Source organism: Liolophura sinensis, chromosome 13, assembly GCF_032854445.1.
Source record: "Liolophura sinensis isolate JHLJ2023 chromosome 13, CUHK_Ljap_v2, whole genome shotgun sequence".
Taxonomy (NCBI): Eukaryota; Metazoa; Mollusca; class Polyplacophora; order Chitonida; family Chitonidae; genus Liolophura; species Liolophura sinensis.
In genome coordinates this window covers 1,217,757-1,239,307 of record NC_088307.1, presented here as the reverse complement: position 1 = coordinate 1,239,307, position 21,551 = coordinate 1,217,757, and the positions used below count along the sequence as shown (strand labels likewise).

Genomic DNA, 21,551 nt, shown 5'->3' with positions numbered 1-21,551 from the left:
AAGTAAAAAAAAAATGTGAAAAAGAACAATATACTCAGGTGACCGGATGCTGAACCAAAACAAATATATCTGAGCCTAAAACAATAACTTCAAATAAAACAGGTACTCAGACATATACCGGAAACTGCGCTGATTCAAATTTGTCCCTCAGATATGTCGCCTAAGGTCGGAGCTGACTTAAACATATACATTTACCAGTAGTATGTGCCTCGCAAAGGGATCAGGTGACGCAAAATTTCTCTGCGTCTTTAAAACGACAGCCAGCAGTGAACACTTTACTCACAAACCGGACTGCCCAATAAAGAAGAGAACTAACGGTCAACACGGTGTTTTCTTTTCAGATAAGTTTGTAGCTCAGCACGAAAATGATAACTATAATTATACCCCTGTGTTATTAGATTTATTGATATGAACTTCAATGATACATGTATTTAAAATTGAACTATATTATATATATCTGACTCTGAACGTATTGTACGTAAAATATTCTGATTAGGTAGTTATAATGACTCACAAACCGGACTGCCCAATAAAGAGAAGAACTAACGGTCAACACGGTGTTTTCCCTTCAGATTATTATACAGAACACAACACACGCACTCCCCTGTGTAGACTGCTTTACTAATAGTTCAGCCCTTGTCAGAAACCGAACATCTGGGCCAGGGTTACTTGTAGATATCTGTCAGTCACCAGGGCCTGGTCAGCGTATAGTAAAGAAGGCAAGGTTTGTGCAAAAGAAAGCAAACGTTTAGAAATACTTGCACAACATACACTGACTGGCAAGGCATTCACATAGTTTAGGTGTACATGAAAGGGGGCGGGGGGGGGGGGGGGATGGCGTGCAATGTCACAGGGTGAGCCAATCGCAACTGCAGTGCAAACCAGATAAAATACTACCAGAGAGCAGATACATGATAGATATTCTTCGTAGCCATCCGTACATTGTATTACACTATATAGCATGTAAATGTACCAAATACGGAAAATCTGTCCATGGACATTATTCAAAAGCCTGCACGCCCTGTCTTTTTAGACACAGATCAACGATTTTCACCATGCAAATAGTACATGTATACCTCTTTATACACAGAGATTTTAAACTTTACACCAGAAACAGTTTTCTGTCACGTGTGCTGCAAATATAGGGGAAATGTGCTTGTTCACCTTTTGATCGCAATTTAATATACACACTGCAGGGCAAAACTAAGACCGGGTTTGTGATCAGGAGGTCAAACTAGGTTAGGTAACAGGTTAACAATCTTCAAATTCAATTTTTTCGCTTTAACATGACGTCACATATATATCAGTTAAAACCTAATTTGCATACACAATGCATCCTTTTTCTGTCCAAACAATCTCCAGGGATCGCTTGGCATACTGAAGATTAATGAATTTCTTCCAGACAGTTTTCCTAAAAACGTGGCATAAATTTTTCGTAGAATAATACTACTACTACTAATAATAATAAAAACAACAGGGCTTCCAGCTAGAGGCTTGATGCCTGAATTATGCCTGAATTATGCCTGAATCGGAAATACGCGAGCACAGAATGATTTGTTGACAATCCACTGTCGAAAACTGTATGTCCTGCCGGAAAGTTAAGGGAGCAGGTATTGTCCCAGTAGGTGCGTAGTGCGTTCCATTAGAATAATGGTCAAGTTGTACACTCATTCGAGAGATGATTTGACACAGCGTTAGAACAGCCCCGCACACTGCTTTTTCCCCTCTCAGGTTTACTCTTCTGTTCCTATGCCCCGTCTCCATGATCTGCACTACTAGTTTGTACTAAAATCGTCCACATCCAGCATGGCAATATCAAGCTCGCTAACAGCTTCATGCTGATGATCCTAAAAGTTAAATAATATACAACGTTGAACAAACTGCACAAGCCATTCTTTGCAAAAAAGAAATATGATATATACAAATTATTTCCTAAAAAATCCCGATGTTTTTACAACCGAAAGAATACTATTCTATGAAATCAACAGCAAGGAGATTGACCTGATTGGCCCTGATTGATAAACTACCTTGACTTTACAATAACTAACTCTTACCTCCTTTTTTCGAAGCCTACGGTTCCTCGGCAAACAAGGTTTGATCAATGATCGATACGGAAATATCAGATCTGCTCCAGGTGGGCGGGGCTGCTTAAAGCCTAGTACAAGATGAATACAATTTGTAAAAAGGGCTGTAAAGTAGCTGTAACGTACACTTAGGCCGTCAGAAGTAACAATGTTATTTTGTGGTAGAAAACTATTTGTTTGTCCATTCAGAGAAACTTTCGCCATCACAGTAAGATATGAGGTAGGTGATTGCCTACGAGAACTGACCTATATGTATGCAGGATTTGGCTGAAAACAGATTCGGGTAACATTTTGCTCCCAAAGTACAGTTTTAGGTTTTCCTACCAAGAATGCCACAGATGTTGTTTGTAGATACTTTTTTTGGCGTTTAATGTACATAACTACCCGATCCTAATCTTGGCCGGCTGTGATTGGCATCCCACGCGGATCATACAGTCACGATGGGCGGACCATGTGCTCATCATACAGCCATAATGGGCGGACCATGAGTTCATCATACAGTTACGATGGGCGAATCATGCGCGCATCATACAGTCACGATGGGCGGACAATGTGCTCATCATACAGCCATGATGGGCGGACCATGCGCTCATCATACAGCCATGACGGGAGGCCATGTGCTCATCATACAGCCATGATGGGCGGACCATGTGCTCATAATATAGTTACGATGGGCGGACCATGTGCTTATCATACAGCCATGATGGGCGGACCATAAGTTCATCATACAGTCACGATGGGCGGACCATGTGCTCATCATACAGTCACGATGGGCGGACCATGTGCTCATCATACAACCATGATGGGCGGACCGTGAGATCATCATACAGCCATGATGGGCAGACCATGCGCTCATCATACAGCCATGACAGGAGACCATGTGCTTATCATACAGTCACGATGGACGGGCCGTGAGATCATCATACAGCCATGATGGGCGGACCATGCGCTCATCATACAGCCATGACAGGAGGCCATGTGCTCATCATACAGCCATAATGGGCGGACCATGTGCTCATAATACAGTCACGATGGGCGGACCATGTACTCATCATACAGTCACGATGGGCGGACCATGTGCTCATCATACAGTCATGATGAGGCGGGCCATGTGGTCTTCATACAGTCACGATGGGCGGACCATGAACGGATCATACACCCATGATGGGCGGACCATGTGCTTATCATACACCCATGATGGGCGGACCATGTGCTCATCATACAGCCATGATGTGCGGAACATGTGGTCACCATAGAGCTCATCATACAGTCACGATGGGCGGACCATATGCTCATCATACAGTCATAATGAGCGGGCCATGTGGTTTTCATACGGTCACGATGGGCGGACCATGCACGGATCATACACCCATGATGGGCGGACCATGTGCTCATCATACACCCATGACAGACGGACCATGTGCTCATCATACAGCCATGATGGGCGGACCATGTGCTCATCATACAGTCACGATGGGCGGACCATGCACCGATCATACAACCATGATGAGCGGACCATGTGCTCATCATACACCCACGAAGGGCGGACCATGTGTTCATCATACAGCCATGATGGGCGGAACATGTGGTCACCATACAGCCATGATGAGCGGACCATGTTGTCATCATACAGCCATGATGGGCGGACCATGTGCTCATCATACAGTCACGATGGGCGGACCATGCGATCATCATACAGCCATGATGGGCTGACCATGCGCTCATCATACAGCCATGATAGGAGGCCATGTGCTCATCATACAGCAATAATGGGCGGACCATGCGTTCATCATACAGTCACGATGGGCGGACCATGTGCTCATCATACAGTCATGATGAGCGGGCCATGTGCTCTTCATACAGTCACGATGGGCGGACCATGCATGGATCATACACCCATGATGAGCGGACCATGTGCTCATCATACACCCATGACGGGCGGACCATGTGCTCATAATACAGCCATGATGGGCGGAACATGTGGTCACCATACAGCCATGATGTGCGGACCATGTTGTCATTATACAGCCATGATGGGCGGACCATGTGCTCATCATACAGTCACGATGGGTTGGACCATGCGCTCATCATACAGCCATAATGGGCGGACCATGAGTTCATCATACAGTCACGATGGACGGACCATGTGCTCATCATACAGTCACGATGGGCGGACCATGCGATCGTCATACAGCCATGATGGGCGGACCATGCGCTCTTCATACAGCCATGATAGGAGACCATGTGCTCATCATACAGCAATAATGGGCGGACCATGCGTTCATCATACAGTCACGATGGGCGGACCATGTGCTCATCATACAGTCATGATGAGCGGGCCATGTGCTCTTCATACAGTCACGATGGGCGGACCATGCATGGATCATACACCCATGATGAGCGGACCATGTGCTCATCATACACCCATGACGGGCGGACCATGTGCTCATCATACAGCCATGATGGGCGGAACATGTGGTCACCATACAGCCATGATGGGCGGACCATGTTGTCATTATACAGCCATGATCGGCGGACCATGTGCTCATCATACAGTCACGATGGGTTGGACCATGCGCTCATCATACAGCCATGATGGGCGGACCATGCGTTCATCATACAGCCATGATGGGCGGACCACGTGCTCATCATACAGTCATGATGGGCGGACCATGTGCTCATCATACAGCCATGACATGTGGAAACTGTATGGAACATGCAGTCACGATGGGCGGACCATGCGCTCATCATACAGCCATGATGGGCGGACCATCTACTCATCATACAGCCATGACATGTGGAAACTGTATGGAACATGCAGTCACGATGGGCGGACCATGCGCTCATCATACAGCCATGATGGGCGGACCATCTACTCATCATACAGCCATGATGGGCGGACCAGGCGCTCATCATACAGTCACGATGGGCGGACCATGTGCTCATCATACAGCCATGACATGTGGAAACTGTGTGGAACATACAGTCACGATGGGTGGACCATGTACTCACCATACAGTCACGATGGGTGGACCATGTACTCACCATACAGTCACGATGGGTGGACCATGTACCCATCATACAGCCATGATGGGCGATCAATGCACCATGATGGACAGACGTGCGTGGGCGATGCTTAGATATTACAGCTATGAGGGCATTGCACGGATCTCGCGGTGATCATGCAGCCATGATGCCCGGACCGTGCGTGCAAAATACACAGATCATACAGCCATGATGGGCGAACCAGGCGCGGTTCATGGTGGGATCATACAGCCATAATTGGCGGACCATGTGTGGATCATGCGCGGATCATACAGCCATGATAGGCGGACTATGGGCCAACCAAGTGCGGATCATGCAGTTAAAATGGACCGACCAGGTATGGACAATGTGCGGAATATACAGTTATAATGTGCGAACCGTGTGCAGGTCATACAACCATTAGGGGCGGTAATGTTCGGATTATACAGCTATTTTTGGCGGACAATGTTCAGATCTTACAGCCTTCATGGGCGGATAATGTTCAGATCTTACAGTTATGATGGACGAACTATGCATGGATCATACAGCCATGATATACGAACCATTTGAGAACCATGACGGACGAAACATGCCCGGATTATACCTCCATGATGGGCGGACGTGCACTGGCCATGCGTGGATCAGAAGCCATGAGAGTGGAAAATACGCGGATCATACAGCCATGATGTGCGGACCGTTCGCAGATCATATAACCATGATGGGCTGACCATGCGCGGAACATACAGCCATGATGGGCGAACCGAGCGTGGAAAATACGTGGATCATACAGCCATGATGTGCAGACAGTTCGCTGACCATATAACCGTAATGGGCTGACCATGCGCGGAACATGCAGCAATGATGGATGGACCAAGCGCGGATCATACAGATACATCATACCATGATGGGCGAACCAAACCTGAACCATGTGTGGATCATACAGTCATGATGGGTGGAACATGCCTGATCATATAGCCATGACGGGCGGGCCATGCGCGGACCATATGCCTATATACAGCCATGATGGGCGGACCATGTTCGAATTTTTCAGCCATGAAGGGCAGACCCTGTGTAGATCATACAGTCACGATGGTGGACCAGGCGCAAATCATACACCCACGGTGGGCAGACCTGGCCCGGATTATACAGCTGTGATTGGTGGACCATGTCTGGACCATGTACGGATCATGCGTGGATTATACAGGTATGATGGACGGACTAGGCGCGGGCCATGCGCGCATCATATAGACATGATGGGCAAACCATGTGCGGGTCATACAGCCATGATAGGCGGTGCATGCACAGATCATACAACCAAGACGGGCGGACCATGCAAGGACCATACAGACGTAATTGGCGGACTATGCCCGGATCATACAGCCATGATTAGCGGACCACGTGCGGATCATACAGCCATGATGTGCGAACCATTTGAGGACCATGTGCAGACCATTTAGCCATGACGGGCGAAACATGCCCAAATCATGCAGCCACGATGGCCGGACCGTGCGGTGATCATAGAGCCCTGATGGGTGGACCGTACGCGGAAAATACGCGTTATGCGGGGATCATACAGCCGTGATGGGCAGATCATGCGTGTAGCATACAGCCATGATGAGCGGCTATGTGTGGATTATGCGTGGATCATATAGCCATAATAGGCGTAACATGCGCGGATCATGTTCAGATATACAACCATAATGGCCGGACCATTCGCAGAACATACAGCAATGATGAACCGACCATGCGCGAACAATACAGCCACGATGGGCTAACCATGCGCGACGATACAATCACAATTGGCGGAACATGAGCAGATCATGCGTTGGTCATAAAACCATGATGGGCGGAGCATGCGTGGATCATTTGCAGATATACAGCCATGATGAGCAGACCATGTGCGGATCATACAGCCATGATGGGCGAACCATGCGTAGACAATGCGCGGATTTTACAGTCATAATTGGCGGATCATGCGCTGATCATGCCCGGATAATACCTCCATGATCGGCGCACCATGTGCCAACCAAGTGCGGACCATACAGTTATGATGGGCCGACCAGGTGTAGACAATGTCCGGATTATACAGCCATGATGGGCGGACCATGCGTGAATCATAAAGCCATGATTGGCGAACTGGTTGATGATATGCGGAGCATGCGCGGTTCACAAAAGCCATGATGGGCAGATCATGTGTGGACCAGGTAATATAATAATATAATTATTACACGCATACCATTTGTGTATCTTATGGTTATGCTGTTGTCTTTTTCCCGGTTCGGACTGCTTTTTCAGCGCTTAAGCGTTTGCCTACATTCTGGCTGTTCGCATCACACGATGAATATTTGCAGCTACCGATGCGTTTGTGTACCTGATATGGCAGTATGAAAATTATTTGTGCACTGCCTACAATTCCTCTAATTCTCACTCACTCTAAGCCAGTGAAAACATGTGCTTGTCTGATTTCGAATTTTGCTTTTCCATTTCTCGAATTTATTTGTGTCAGTAATGCGACAGAAAACTTTACATACCATATGCATGTATGTCCAAACAGTTTTAAATATCGCAGTGATCAGTACCGGGATTTACAGTTAAGCTGAAAGCAGTTTATGTAACTGGTGTCGTCCTCCGTCAAAACATGTTAAACTCCGCCCAGTGCCCGGTATGCAACTGGTGTTTGAATAATTATGACGTCACCCGAGGCAATGGGTTTTTGCCGTCGAAACTGAGCTGATACACTTTATCATTACGAATTAGAAGAAATGTCCTAACCTAGTTTTCCTTGCAAGAATATGAGCTTCCAACATATTCACGGGTAGAGATTGTGTTGTTGCATTTCTCTGACTAAAGGCAATTTTGGTAGCGAGGATGACTGATTTTGCAGACAACCGAATAATGATGACTCGATAGATTACAGACCTTGTCGTTTGCGTATACAATTAATTCCCGAAATACAAACAAGGAGGGTGTCAAGCAACGCACAATTTGTTTTAAATTGGACGAGCTTATATGTGAATGGTAGTATTTGTCGTAAAGCCCTACGCGGATGATACACCCGTCTTAGCTGTTTGATCGAAGCATGAAATGTACATGTTGTTCTAATCGTGCAGCCATCCTTCCGGGATGATCCGATCTACATCAGTGTAAGATATATCACTAGCAATGAACAGTATTGTATAAAATTAGTTGCCTAGGGCATATAATCTGCTTACATGAGATTCTTTTGTTTGCAGAAATTGGGAAAATACGAAAAGACAGGTTTTATTAAATTTTAAACATTCTGTCCATCAGGTGTCCAGTGAGCCCTGGAAGTCTAGACACTTAGCTCTGTCGCGTCTCTAACGGAAGACCATGGAATACAATCTATCCGTCTAGTCAACCATATGACACTCTTCGTGGCACGTCAGTATAAAGCTGCATTTTGATACTTAAGTGTGTCTAACATCTTCCATGTACTGTTACACTTTCTATTTACTTTTTAATTAAGGGGCCTCCGTGGCTCAGTCGGTTAGCGCGCTAGCGCAGCGTAATGACCCAGGAACCTCTCACCAATGCGGTCGCTGTGAGTTCAAGTCCAGCTCATGCTGGCTTCCTCTCCGGCCGTAAGTGGGAAGGTCTTTCTCGATAACTCTCTCTATGGCGGCAGGACTTGTGGGAGGAAAAAAAATCCGGACTGTTTAGTCAGACCCTTCAGGTTCCTAACAAACATCTGATACGTTACAGCGCACTGAATCCAGCGGAAGTATCAAGCACATGACCTTTTAAACCAGGAAGCGGATTTGGAGAGTAGGTACAGTCTGGGAGTTTAGCACGTGTCCAAGAAAACGCCTGATCAGGGCAATCTTTGGTCATACTTACATGTCAAGGCGCTAACTAGTAACCCAACACTTATAGAGACGATGACGGCAAATAGAGTGTAGTACTGGTAGGACAAGCGATACAGCGGGATAAGCGGGTTGGAGGGGGTACTATGCGAGGCGGCCCAGGCGGTGGTGACGGCCGGACTTAGGCTGGAGAGAAACAAATCACAACAGTCAGATATACGTATAAATATCGTCATTTTCAAATGTCCGTAGAGACGAAAAAACAAAAAAAAACATCAACAACAACTACAAGTAACAGTTGTCTTTTGTATTTATGTGGTTTACAAAAAAGAAAGGTGAAGAGATCATCCGCAACAAAATCAATCAGATGTTCACCAGCAACAATTACCCTGATTGTGATCATTCGTCAAGTTGCTGCAAAAGAGTGTCTAATGTGGGTCGAGTTCTAATTGTCTAGTTGTAGGCCTATTCCCGAGTAAAGGAGGCGAGTGCAAAGGGTAAGAGAGAAAGGAGACACATGATAAACCCGACCGACAGCTCCGCCATTATTGTCTGGGAAAGTGTCAGTGCTTGAGTTAGTTGCCGGTTGTCAGAAAGTCACGCCCGACACATGCCCGGTGTCTACTTGATCTTGCATAAAAGTTTCGAATGTTGATACATTACGTTAATTCTCGTGTTATTACTTAAGACTGCCTTATATTTTGTTCAACACGCCCAAGAACATCATGGCGTAGGATATCTTAGTCCATAACCCAGTCTGTCGTGGAAAAAAAGCGGGCATTCGAACTCTCTACCTTATTGCTTTAATACTATCGACTACCTCAACAGCGGGTTAGTTATTTGAATAACCTATAACTACCACATCAGCGGGTTAGTTATTTGATTAACTAATAGCTAACTAACAGTGAGTTAGCTAATCGAATAACTAATAACAAACTTGCTGCTCTTTAGTTATTCCAAATGAGTTATTTGAATAACTAATAACTAACCCACAGTGGGTTAGTTATTTGATTCCCTAATAACTAACTAGCATTCAGTTAGGTAATGGGATAACTATTAACAAAGTTGCTGCTCTTCAGTTATTCGAAATCAGTCATTTGGGTTAGCAGCGGGTTAGCTATTCGTTATTTAAATGACCAATAACTAACACATCAGCGGGTTAGTTATTTCATTAACTAATAACTAACTAGCAGTGAGATAGGTAATCGAATCACTAATAACAAACTTGCTGCTCTTTAGACCAAATCAGTTATTTAAATAGCTAATAACTAACCAGGAGCGGGTTAGTTATTGAAATAACCAATATCTAACCCAGCGGCGGTGCAGTTATTCAAAATCACTTATTCAAATAACTAATAACTAACACAGCAGCGGGTTAGGTGCCGAAATAACTAATAACTAACCAGCAGCGGGTTTGTTATTTCACTAACTAATAACTAACCAGCAGTGGGTTAGTTATTCGAATAGCTAGTGACTAACCAGCAGCGGGTTTGTTATTTGAATAATTAATAACTAACTCGCTGCCTGTTAGTTATTGGTTATTGGAATAACTAGCCCGCTGCTGTGTTAGGTATTAGTTATTCAAATAACTGATTTCGAATAGCTAACCTGCTGCTGTGCTTGTTGATAGTTATTCAAACAACTGAGTTATTGATTAGTCTATTTACTAACTGATTTCGAATAACTAATCTGCTGCTGTGTTTGATACTAGTTATTCGAATAACTGATTTCGAATTACTAACCACTGCTGGGTTATTGAAATAACTAACCGCTGCTAGTTCGAAAAACTAACCCACTGTTGGGTTAGTTATTATTTATTTGAATAACTAATTTTAACTAATCGACAGCTGGGTTACATATGGCTATTTAAATAACTGACCCGTTGTTGGTTTGTTATTGGTAACTGATTAATAACTGATTTTGAATAACTAAACTGGTGCTGTGTTTGCCATTAAGTGTTATTAACTGATTTCGAATACCTCACCCGCTGCTGGTTAGTTACTAGTAATTCGAATAATTAACCCGCTGCTGTGTTTGTTATTAGTTATCAAAAAAGCTGCTTTTAAATAACTAACTGTTTGCTGTTAGATATCTGTAATTCGAATGACTAACCCGCTGTTAGTTAGAACCACCTTATGGGAATAAATTACTGATTTCGAATACCTAACCCGCGGCTGGTTGGTTATTGGTTATTCAAATAACTAACCCGGTGCTGGTTAGTTATTACTTATTCAAATAACTAACCCGCTGTTGAGTTAGTTATTAATTATTCGAATAACTAATAATTAACCCGCTGCTAACTTCAGTGTGCTGGAGAGGACACCCCAGCCAATAACACCATACTAGCATCAGACCAGCCAATCATGTTTCCTTGCACTCTCAGTGATGAGTGCCAAGCGAAGAAGCAAGAAGTACCATTTTTATAGTCTTTGGTATGACCCGACCCACGCCTCCCGACTTCCGCATGGTCGAAGCTAAGACTATACTTACGTTGTCATGTTAGCAAACGTGCTGTTGACACTGAGCAGAGTTAATGGCGTCGCTGTCAGCTTAGCACCAATCAAAATCCAGACACCGAGACCGAGGCTAGAGATGAGGCCGGCGAAGGCGCCCTAAAAATATCAACAGTCTCTTAAAAAATAATCAGTAATGTATCAAAATACAGAAAACATGTACGCATTACGCGAGGCGGGTTTTTTTTCACTGTGAGCAGAGTGGCTTAATGTGTTATAGCCATATGCCCCATTATTCAACAGATTTATCTCCATCAGGAGGCCTAGTCTCAATCAATTGTCGATTTATTGTGAATTATCCTTACTTGGATAGTAATATGCCGATGGTACCCCATATGTACATATCTCGCCTTGCATTTGCCAGTCCCCGGGGCTGCGTGACGAGTTCAATGAATGTCTCAAGTCAACGTGTCTATCAAGTATATTCATCAACGCCTTCAGCGCTAGATTTCGCACTGAGTACAGTTCTCGTGTAAGAAATTATTAACAGTATCCAGAATATCTGCTTCATAAATGTGTATAAGTACCCTCAACCCGGTGCAATGGGCTGTATATTTATTGTGTTGACTAAGACTGGAACGTTGAATATCTTAACAGTTGTAATTAAAACGTAACATCCATTCCCATCTAAAGATAGTACGGCTTTTGAACTAGCGTTGTACACTGAATTTATTAATGAAACTGATCCCTGAACACAGTTTTACCGGCTGTCGGCCCGAATTGTGATTACTGCGCATGCGCTTTACATACTGATTCCATACATTCGCCTATAGAGAGCATTACGTCCGTCTGTCTGTCATCACTGAAACTATCTACTGCTTCTCTTTGCGGGAATCTCATTTAATTTCTTACGTTACATAGTGTGTTTTCCTTCTTTTCGTATAGGATGTCCTGGAAGCTGGTCTTGAAAGTATTGATTCGAAATGTCCGTTAAAGTTTACAGCTGGTATAAGAATGCGCGTCCCAACGACTGAGCTGGAGATTATTGGTTTACGTCTCAGCACATAGGTGGACAGGCCAGGTTCTGGTCAAACGGGTTCACTATGGTGTCACTGAATAGAGAATCGCGTCTGGTGTCCGTGGTAGAGTGTTCCAGTGAGGCATTACTACAAATTTGTCAGCAATGAAAGACGGCCGCTACTATAAGCCACCAGTTGGACCGAAATAGTGCAATGGTGAACTTTGAACCCCTGTAATTGAATATGAAAAATGGTAATGATATAGGGTTTATTAAATTTACCCATGATTCCTGATTTTAGAAATATTATAACTGCAGACAAGAGCAGAGATAAGTATGTACTGAGAAAATAAACAGTAAAACTCACGCAGGTATTTGCGCATGGAAATAAAATACCTAACGTAAAAACTCCGAGAATAGGACCTCCGATGACACCGAAAAAAGAAAAACCCGTCTGCAAGTGAGAAAACAGCAAATATCATGCATCTTTTCTCGTGTTCTTTGCTGGGAAGCTACAATTTGGTGTTTATTAAGACCAAAACATTAAGTAGCTATTTAAGTTAACTTGGTTAAATCGTCTTTCCAATGTGTTGGGATATCACGATGATTGCAGTTATATAGTATGTCTTTGTCAAATACCTGTAAAACTATAACCTTTTAAAAGAGTTTTACCTACTTGAATAACGCTGCCCATCAAGGAAACTACATAGGTCAGCGCAAGACATACGACTCCATACCCGATGGCTGGAAATAAAAGAGTCAGAAGATTTCTTTCGTAAAAACATAAAATTGTGCAAGAAATAAATGAAATAATCAAATAAAATGTAAAATAAACCAACTGAATAAAGTAATTAAAACAAAACAATAATCTCTATAGAAGGCGAAACGTTATAATATACAAGTTGGATGTCCAGTTAAATTACTGATCAGAAGTTATTCACGGGAATGTAAACTGACTGGTTGTGTTCGTACCTGACATTGTAGTTAACGGCATGCTTTAAATTTATATACATTTAGGTGCATCTCTAAAGAGATGTAAAGTTTTAACATCTCTATCCAGTTTATAAGTGCAGTGAATAGAGACAGTCCGTGACTTTCAGCACAAGGGAAGAGCAATATAGGAACTGTCAAGAAAGTTGAGTATCTGGCTGCCCATTGCTCCAATTGCCGTGGCTTTATTCTTTTCTAATACCGCTGGTCTTTTGCAGTTCGTGATAAAAAAATTCGCACCAAAATCAACATCCTCTACATTAGGGCTCCGTTCAGCTTCCTGCTCGCAGATATTTGGTATAAGTAATTACTTGTAGGTACCAGATAAACTCCAAATGACACATATACATTCACTTACCCAAGCCTCTGGCAATCCAGGTTGCACCTGTCTCGCTCATTCTCGGCGCCATGTGAGGTCTCACGATATCCTGTAGTGTCACAGCGGCCAAAGCGTTGAGTCCTGACGATATGGTGCTGATGCAATGAGAAGAATGAAATTCGGTTAATACTCCACGCTAAAATGCTAAGGGTACTAGTATGTCGATCTAGTCATTATGTCGGACATTATTGGAAGCCCTTATTGTATGGAAACAAGACCATTCAAGGGAAATGTTAAATTTACAACATTAGTGCACGGATATGTCTAGTTCACACTAAATGGCAAAATCTTATCCAATCGAGACAAGATATGGAGAAGTCATTGCACAGACAAACAACGAGAAGGCCACGTACACTGACATTCTGCGAAAGCGTGGAATAATACATACTAGTGCAGCGATGCACTTCAAAATCCCGCACACGAGAGACATGGTTGGATGAATGAATTAGGTCCCTTACTCGATTCTTATTCTGCACGTCGCAGTATGACCAATGCGACTTACTTCCGGCGCCACTCCGAGCTAGCGCTATAGATAATTAGGTGCTTTTGTCTTAGATTACAAGCATAGCATGTTAGATACAAACAGTATTCTTTGGTAATCACATAAACTTTGAGCAGTTTAACTCTAAATTATTTATTTATTTATTTGATTGGTGTTTTACGCCGCAATCAAGAATATTTCCACTAATACCACGGCGGCCATCATTATGGTGGGAGGAAACCGGGCAGAGCCCGGGGGAAACCGACGACCATCCACAGGTTGCTGGCAGACTTTCCCACTTACGGCCGGAGAGGAAGCCAGCATGAGCTGGACTTGAACTCACGGCGACCGCATTGGAGGCTTCTGGGTCATTACGCTGCGCTAGCGCGCTAACCGACTGAGCCACGGAGGCCCCTTAACTCCAAGGGAACCGTGTTCTGTTAGCTCCATGGATAACACTGAGTACGACGGAATCAGACCCAGCTTTGACGAAGTAGGGAAGAATACATCATCACTGGGTTATGAATATTTACCTGAGTGTTCCACTAAACAGGCAGGCAACAAACAGACCCGGCACCCCGTGCAAGTTTCCCAGGATGTCCATAACAAATATAGGCAGCGTCTAAAGCAAGAAAAATTGGTTTAGGGAAGGTGATACGTGGAGTGTTCGGGAATAATTCTATTCCCTTTGAATGTTTGTATTTTGTCAAGGTAACAAAATGAGATTTTAACAAGCTTGATTGATAGGCAGGAATGAAATATGTTTTGAGTTATCTTCTTAAATAAGAAATGAGCGTGTCGTTAATGGGGGGAAATTCTAGATTTCATTTCATATTAACATTTCCAGATCAGTGTTACGCTTTACCGGAATCCTGTTGACTAACGTCATATCAGTGTCCTGTTACCCTCTTCTGGCAGAAAAGCCGAAATCCTGTGTTTGCGACTTTGGTTAGAGCTTCTCAAGGCAAGTAGCAATCTAAAGAGGTTATAGTTAAACGATTCAGATTTATCTAAGGTTTAGCACATTGAGAAAATCACCCAGCACCTTTTACCTGTGTTTCCTCTGTACATTGCTCCACTGAAAATATTGATATCCCATCTTTTAGATGCCGATGCTTTCAAATAAACGTAAGGCTGTACTAAAACGGCAACGCCAGCGTTGTCCACCGTTTTTTGTCCGTCCCATTGGTCTTGCAAACCATGAAAGTATTAACCTATTTATCTATGAGACTATAACTTGATCGGTTATAAGACAATAACCTGACTGATTATGAGACAATAACCTGATTGGTTATGAGAATATAACCTCATTGATTATGAGAATACAACCTCATTGATTATGAGACAATAACCTGATTGGTTATGAGACTATAACCCGATTGGTTATGCGACAATAACCTCATTGATTATGAGACTATAACCTAATTGGTTATGAGACTATAACCTGATTGATTATGACACTATAACCTCATTGATTATGAGACTATAACCTGATTGGTTATGAGACCATAACCTAATTGATTAAGAGACTATAACCTCGTTGATTATGAGACTATAACCTAATTGGTTATGAGACTATAACCTGATTGATTATGAGACTATAACCTCATTGATTATAAGACTATAACCCGATTGGTTATGCGACAATAACCTCATTGATTATGAGACTATAACCCGATTGATTATGAGACTATAACCTTATTGGTTGTGAAACTATAACCCGATTGATTATGGGACTATAACCCGATTGGTTATCAGACTATAACCTCATTGATTATGAGACTATAACCTGTTTGATTATGAGACTATGACCTCATTGATTATGAGACTATAACCTGATTGGCTATGCGACAATAACCTCATTGATTATGAGACTATAACCTGATTGGTTATGAGATTATAATCTGATTGGTTATGAGACTATAACCTGATTGGTTATGAGACTATAACCTCATTGATTATGAGACTATAACCTGATTGCTTTAGCGACAATAACCTCATTGATTAAGAGACTATAACCTGATTGGTTATGAGACTATAACCTCATTGGTTATGAGACTATAACCTGATTGGTTATGAGACTATAACGTCATTGATTATGAGACTATAACCCGATTGGTTATGAGAATATAACCTCATTGATTGTGAGACTATAACCTGATTGGTTATGGGACTATAACCCGATTGGTTATAAGACTATAACCTCATTAATTATGAGACTATAACCCGATTGGTTATGAGACTATAACCTCATTGATTATGAGACTATAACCTGATTGGTTATGAGACTATAACCCGATTGGTTATAAGTTAATAACCTCATTGAATATGAAAATATAACCTCAATGGTTATGAGACTATAACCCGATTGGTTACGCGACAATAACCTCATTGATTATGAGAATATAACCTCACTGATTATGAGACAATAACCTCATTGGGTATGAGAATATAACTTCATTGAATATGAGACTATAACCAGATTGATTATGAGACTATAATACATTTACCTGGTCAGGGGCGGAAATCCTCCCAGACAACAAGGGATCTCTGTCCACGTAATACGCAAACATGACGACACCAATGAGGACGTGGAGCACGTTGGTGATCGCGAGGCCGGGAATATTTAACAAGTAGGTCCTGGATTGTAAGTCGAGAGGTTTCATTTTTAACTCGCAAAGAGCAATTTGTTGGAAAGAATCATGGTGTTTTGATATCTTCTCTCAATTTAATTGACTGCTGGTTTTACGCAAACTTCATCAAGGTCTTCTGCACTACAGATACCTGGGGACCTAGGAAACATTCTTACGTGCATCAGAAGGTCTTACAGCACAGATACCTGGGGACCTAGGAAACATTCTTACGTGCATCAGAAGGTCTTACAGCACAGATACCTCAGGATCTAGGAAACATTTTTACGTGCATCAGAAGGTCTTACAGCACAGATACCTGGGGACCTAGGAAACATTCTTACGTGCATCAGAAGGTCTTACAGCACAGATACCTGGGGACCTAAGAAACATTCTCACGTGCATCAGAAGGTCTTACAGCACAGATACCTGGGGACCTTGGAAAGATTTTCACGTGCATCAGAAGGTCTTAGAGCTCAGATATCTGGGGATCTAAGAAAAATTCTGGCGTGCATCAAAAGGTCTTACAGCACAGATACCTGGGGACCTAGGAAACATTTTTACGTGCATCAGAAGGTCTTACAGCACAGATACCTGGGGACCTAGGAAACATTCTTACGTGCATCAGAAGGTCTTACAACACAGATACCTGGGGACCTAGGAAACATTTTTACGTGCATCAGAAGGTCTTACAGCACAGATACCTGGGGACCTAGGAAACATTCTGGCGTGCATCAGAAGGTCTTCCAACACAGATACCTGAGGACCTAGGAAACATTCTTACGTGTATCAGAAGGTCTTACAGCACAGATATCTGGGGACCTAGGAAACATTCTGGCGTGCATCAGAAGGTCTTCCAACACAGATACCTGAGGACCTAGGAAACATTTTTACGTGCATCAGAAGGTCTTACAGCACAGATACCTGGGGACCTAGGAAACATTCTTACGTGCATCAGAAGGTCTTACAACACAGATACCTGGGGACCTAGGAAACATTTTTACGTGCATCAGAAGGTCTTATAGCACAGATACCTGGGGACCTAGGAAACATTCTGGCGTGCATCAGAAGGTCTTCCAACACAGATACCTGAGGACCTAGGAAACATTCTTACGTGCATCAGAAGGTCTTACAGCACAGATACCTGGGGACCTAGGAAACATTCTGGCGTGCATCAGAAGGTCTTCCAACACAGATACCTGAGGACCTAGGAAACATTCTTACGTGCATCAGAAGGTCTTACAACACAGATACATGAGGACCTAAGAAACATTCTGGCGTGCATCAACAGGTTTTATTCAGGTTTTATATATCCTAGGAAATATTCTGACGTGCATGAGAAAGTCTTACCGCGCAGATACCTGGGGACCGAGGAAACACAGATACCTGAGGACCTAAGTAACATTCTTACGTGCATCAGAAGGTCTTACAGCAGAGATACCTGGAGACCTAGGAAACATTCTTACGTGCATCAGAAGGTCTTACAGCACAGATACCTGGGGACCGAGGAAACATTCTTATGTGCATCAGAAGGTCTTACAGCACAGATACCTGGGGACCTAAGAAACATTCTGGCGTGCATCAACAGGATTTATAGTACTGATATAGGGGACCTAGGAAATATTCTGACGTCCATGAGAAAGTCTTACCGCGCAGATACCTGGGGACCGAGGAAACACAGATACCTGAGGACCTAAGAAACATTCTTACGTGCATCAGAAGGTCTTACAGCAGAGATACCTGGAGACCTAGGAAACATTCTTACGTGCATCAGAAGGTCTTACAGCACAGATACCTGGGGACCGAGGAAACATTCTTATGTGCATCAGAAGGTCTTACAGCACAGATACCTGGGGACCTAAGAAACATTCTGGCGTGCATCAACAGGATTTATAGTACTGATATAGGGGACCTAGGAAATATTCTGACGTCCATGAGAAAGTCTTACCGCGCAGATACCTCGGAACATAGGAAACATTCTGACGTGTATCAACAGGTTTTAGAGCACAGATGCCTGTGGACCTAAGACACATTCTGCCGTACATCAATAGGTTTTAGAGCACAGATGCTTGAGGACCTAAGACACATTCTGCCGTACATCAACAGGTTTTACAACACAGATGCTTGGGGACCTAACACACATTCTGACGTACATCAACAGGTTTTAGAGCACAGATGCCTGGGGACGTAACACACATTCCGACGTACATCAACAGGTTTTAGAGCACAGATGCCTGAGGACGTAACATACATTCTGACGTACATCAACAGGTTTTAGAGCACAGATGCCTGGGGACGAAACATACATTCTGACGTACATCAACAGGTTTTAGAGCACAGACGCCTGAAGACGTAACGTACATTCTGACGTACACCAACAAGTTTTAGAGCACATATGCCTGGGGACGTAACATACATTTTGACGTACATCAGCAGATTTAACAGCACTGATACCAGGCGACCTGGAGAACATCCTGACGAGAATGAGAAGTTTCTACCGCGCAGATACCTCGGGACATGAGAAACATTCTAGCGTGCATAAGATGGTCTTACAGCACAGATTCCTGGGGACCTAGGAAACATTCTGGCGTGCATAAGATGGTCTTACAGCACAGATTCCTGGGGACCTAGGAAACATTCTAGCGTGCATAAGATGGTCTTACAGCACAGATTCCTGGGGACCTAGGAAACATTCTAGCGTGCATAAGATGGTCTTACAGCACAGATTCCTGGGGACCTAGGAAACATTCTAGCGTGCATAAGATGGTCTTACAGTACAGATTCCTGGGGACCTAGAAAACATTCTGGCGTGCATAAGATGGTCTTACAGCACAGATTCCTGGGGACCTAGGAAACATTCTAGCGTGCATAAGATGGTCTTACAGCACAGATTCCTGGGGACCTAGGAAACATTCTGGCGTGCATTAGAAGGTCTTACAGCACAGATACCTGGGGACCTAGGAAACATTTTTACGTGCATCAGAAGGTCTTACAGCACAGATACCTGGGGACCTAGGAAACATTTTTACGTGCATCAGAAGGTCTTACAGCACAGATTCCTGGGGACCTAGGAAACATTCTAGCGTGCATAAGATGGTCTTACAGCACAGATTCCTGGGGACCTAGGAAACATTCTGGCGTGCATTAGAAGGTCTTACAGCACAGATATCTGGGGACCTAGGAAACATTCTGGCGGGCATCAACAGGCTTTACAGCACAGATGTCTGTGGGCCAAGGGAACATACATCAAACATACATCAAGAATTTTTTCAGCACAGATACCCAGAGAACTAGGAAACATTCTGGCGTGCGTCAGAAAGTTTTCCAGAAGAGATACCTGGGATTTAGGAAGTATCAAGAGGTTTCACACAACAGTTACTTGGAGAGCTTGGAACGCGTATTAAAACTAAACCGTCATCAAATCGAAATCTGATTGGTTAAGACTCAGTCGTTAGAGCATCTGACCAGCAACGAAACGCTATATTTTCTCCAAAGCTTGGAAAATTCGCTGTGCCCATTTTAAGTTATAAAAATGACTAACACTTCACCCGGTTTTCTCCCACTCAATGTTTGGCTGACTTCAAAAGGTATATATTCATGAGTACGACCTTAATACCAATGAAGTAAATAAATAAATAATACAACACACTTATAGAATGACTTACTGCCGTGCCTTGGTTAAGGTTGGGCAAGCGCATGCTCTCTGTACTTGAGCTTGGTTCGTTCCGTAAATCGCTATATTTGTGACTGTCCCACCAATTGCCAAGTTCCAGATACTGTGCCGTACGGTTGGATCACCGCTAGTTCTGGTGGAATACACAACAACAGAAACCGTGCAGTGCGGTCGGAGCGCCGCTAATTCTTGTGGAATACAACAACAACAACCGTACAGTACGGTCTGATTGTCGCTAATTCTGGTGGAATGCAACAACCACAACCGTACAGTACGGTCTGATCGTCGCTAATTCTGGTGGAATACAACAACAACAACCGTACAGTACGGTCTGATCGTCGATAATTCTGGTGGAATACAACAACTACAATCGTGCAGTACGGTCTGATCGTCGCTAATTCTGGTGAAATACAACAACAACAACCGTATAGTACGATCGGATCGTCGCTAATTCTGGTGGAATACAACAACAACAACCGTGCAGTACGATCTGATCGTCGCTAATTCTGCATGGAGGGATATACAAGAACAGCTGTGTTTACCTGTCGACAGACTATTGAAAGATTAGACAGCCTTTGCCTAATGATTATTGAGCTCCTGTTTACAGTAACTTAAACAGCTATTAAATAGTTTGAGGATTTTTCTTCAACTGAATAAAAGTGTAGTTAAACTGAATAGGTCCTAATGTGGCTTCACCTCGTCGATATCACGAGGAGCAGGCTTAGTAGGTGCTACTCCTTAGAGTCTGATGTCAGAAGTTTCAAAGTGAAACATGGTGGAAATCGGTTTAACGTCTTGATGAAAAGGTTTCAACGACCAGATTATGTTAGAAGGATTTTTGCCGATGACGGTTTTGACATTTTAGATTGGGGAGTCATAAGTATCTAAATCGTTGTGAAGGATTTCTAAATGTTGGCTTAGGTACAAGCCAGATTGCTATTGATGCAATTGAACGGTATGCCCTAACCAAATCTTTTGAGAAACGTTATGCCCTT

The 21,551-nt window shown here is 43.3% G+C and overlaps 1 protein-coding gene across 2 annotated transcripts in view; it reads right to left on the bottom strand.

Annotated features, from left to right (window-relative positions):
* Nucleotides 1–396: 396 nt before the first annotated feature.
* The window catches only part of LOC135480424 (sodium-dependent multivitamin transporter-like), a 41,606-nt gene continuing 20,451 nt past the window's right edge, over nucleotides 397–21,551 (bottom strand). The window contains exons 6-12 of one of the 2 annotated variants that reach the window (XM_064760254.1): nucleotides 20,549–20,689; nucleotides 13,752–13,867; nucleotides 13,080–13,147; nucleotides 11,423–11,544; nucleotides 8,967–9,118; nucleotides 2,055–2,155; nucleotides 397–1,847 (exon numbers count right to left, since the gene is read on the bottom strand). In XM_064760254.1, the coding sequence (XP_064616324.1) occupies nucleotides 1,776–1,847; nucleotides 2,055–2,155; nucleotides 8,967–9,118; nucleotides 11,423–11,544; nucleotides 13,080–13,147; nucleotides 13,752–13,867; nucleotides 20,549–20,689 (772 nt within the window). In that variant the 3' untranslated portion in view covers nucleotides 397–1,775. Of the gene's footprint in view, nucleotides 1,848–1,891; nucleotides 2,156–8,966; nucleotides 9,119–11,422; nucleotides 11,545–13,079; nucleotides 13,148–13,751; nucleotides 13,868–20,548; nucleotides 20,690–21,551 lie in introns of those variants that run through there. The other variant, XM_064760253.1, reaches the window with a different exon arrangement.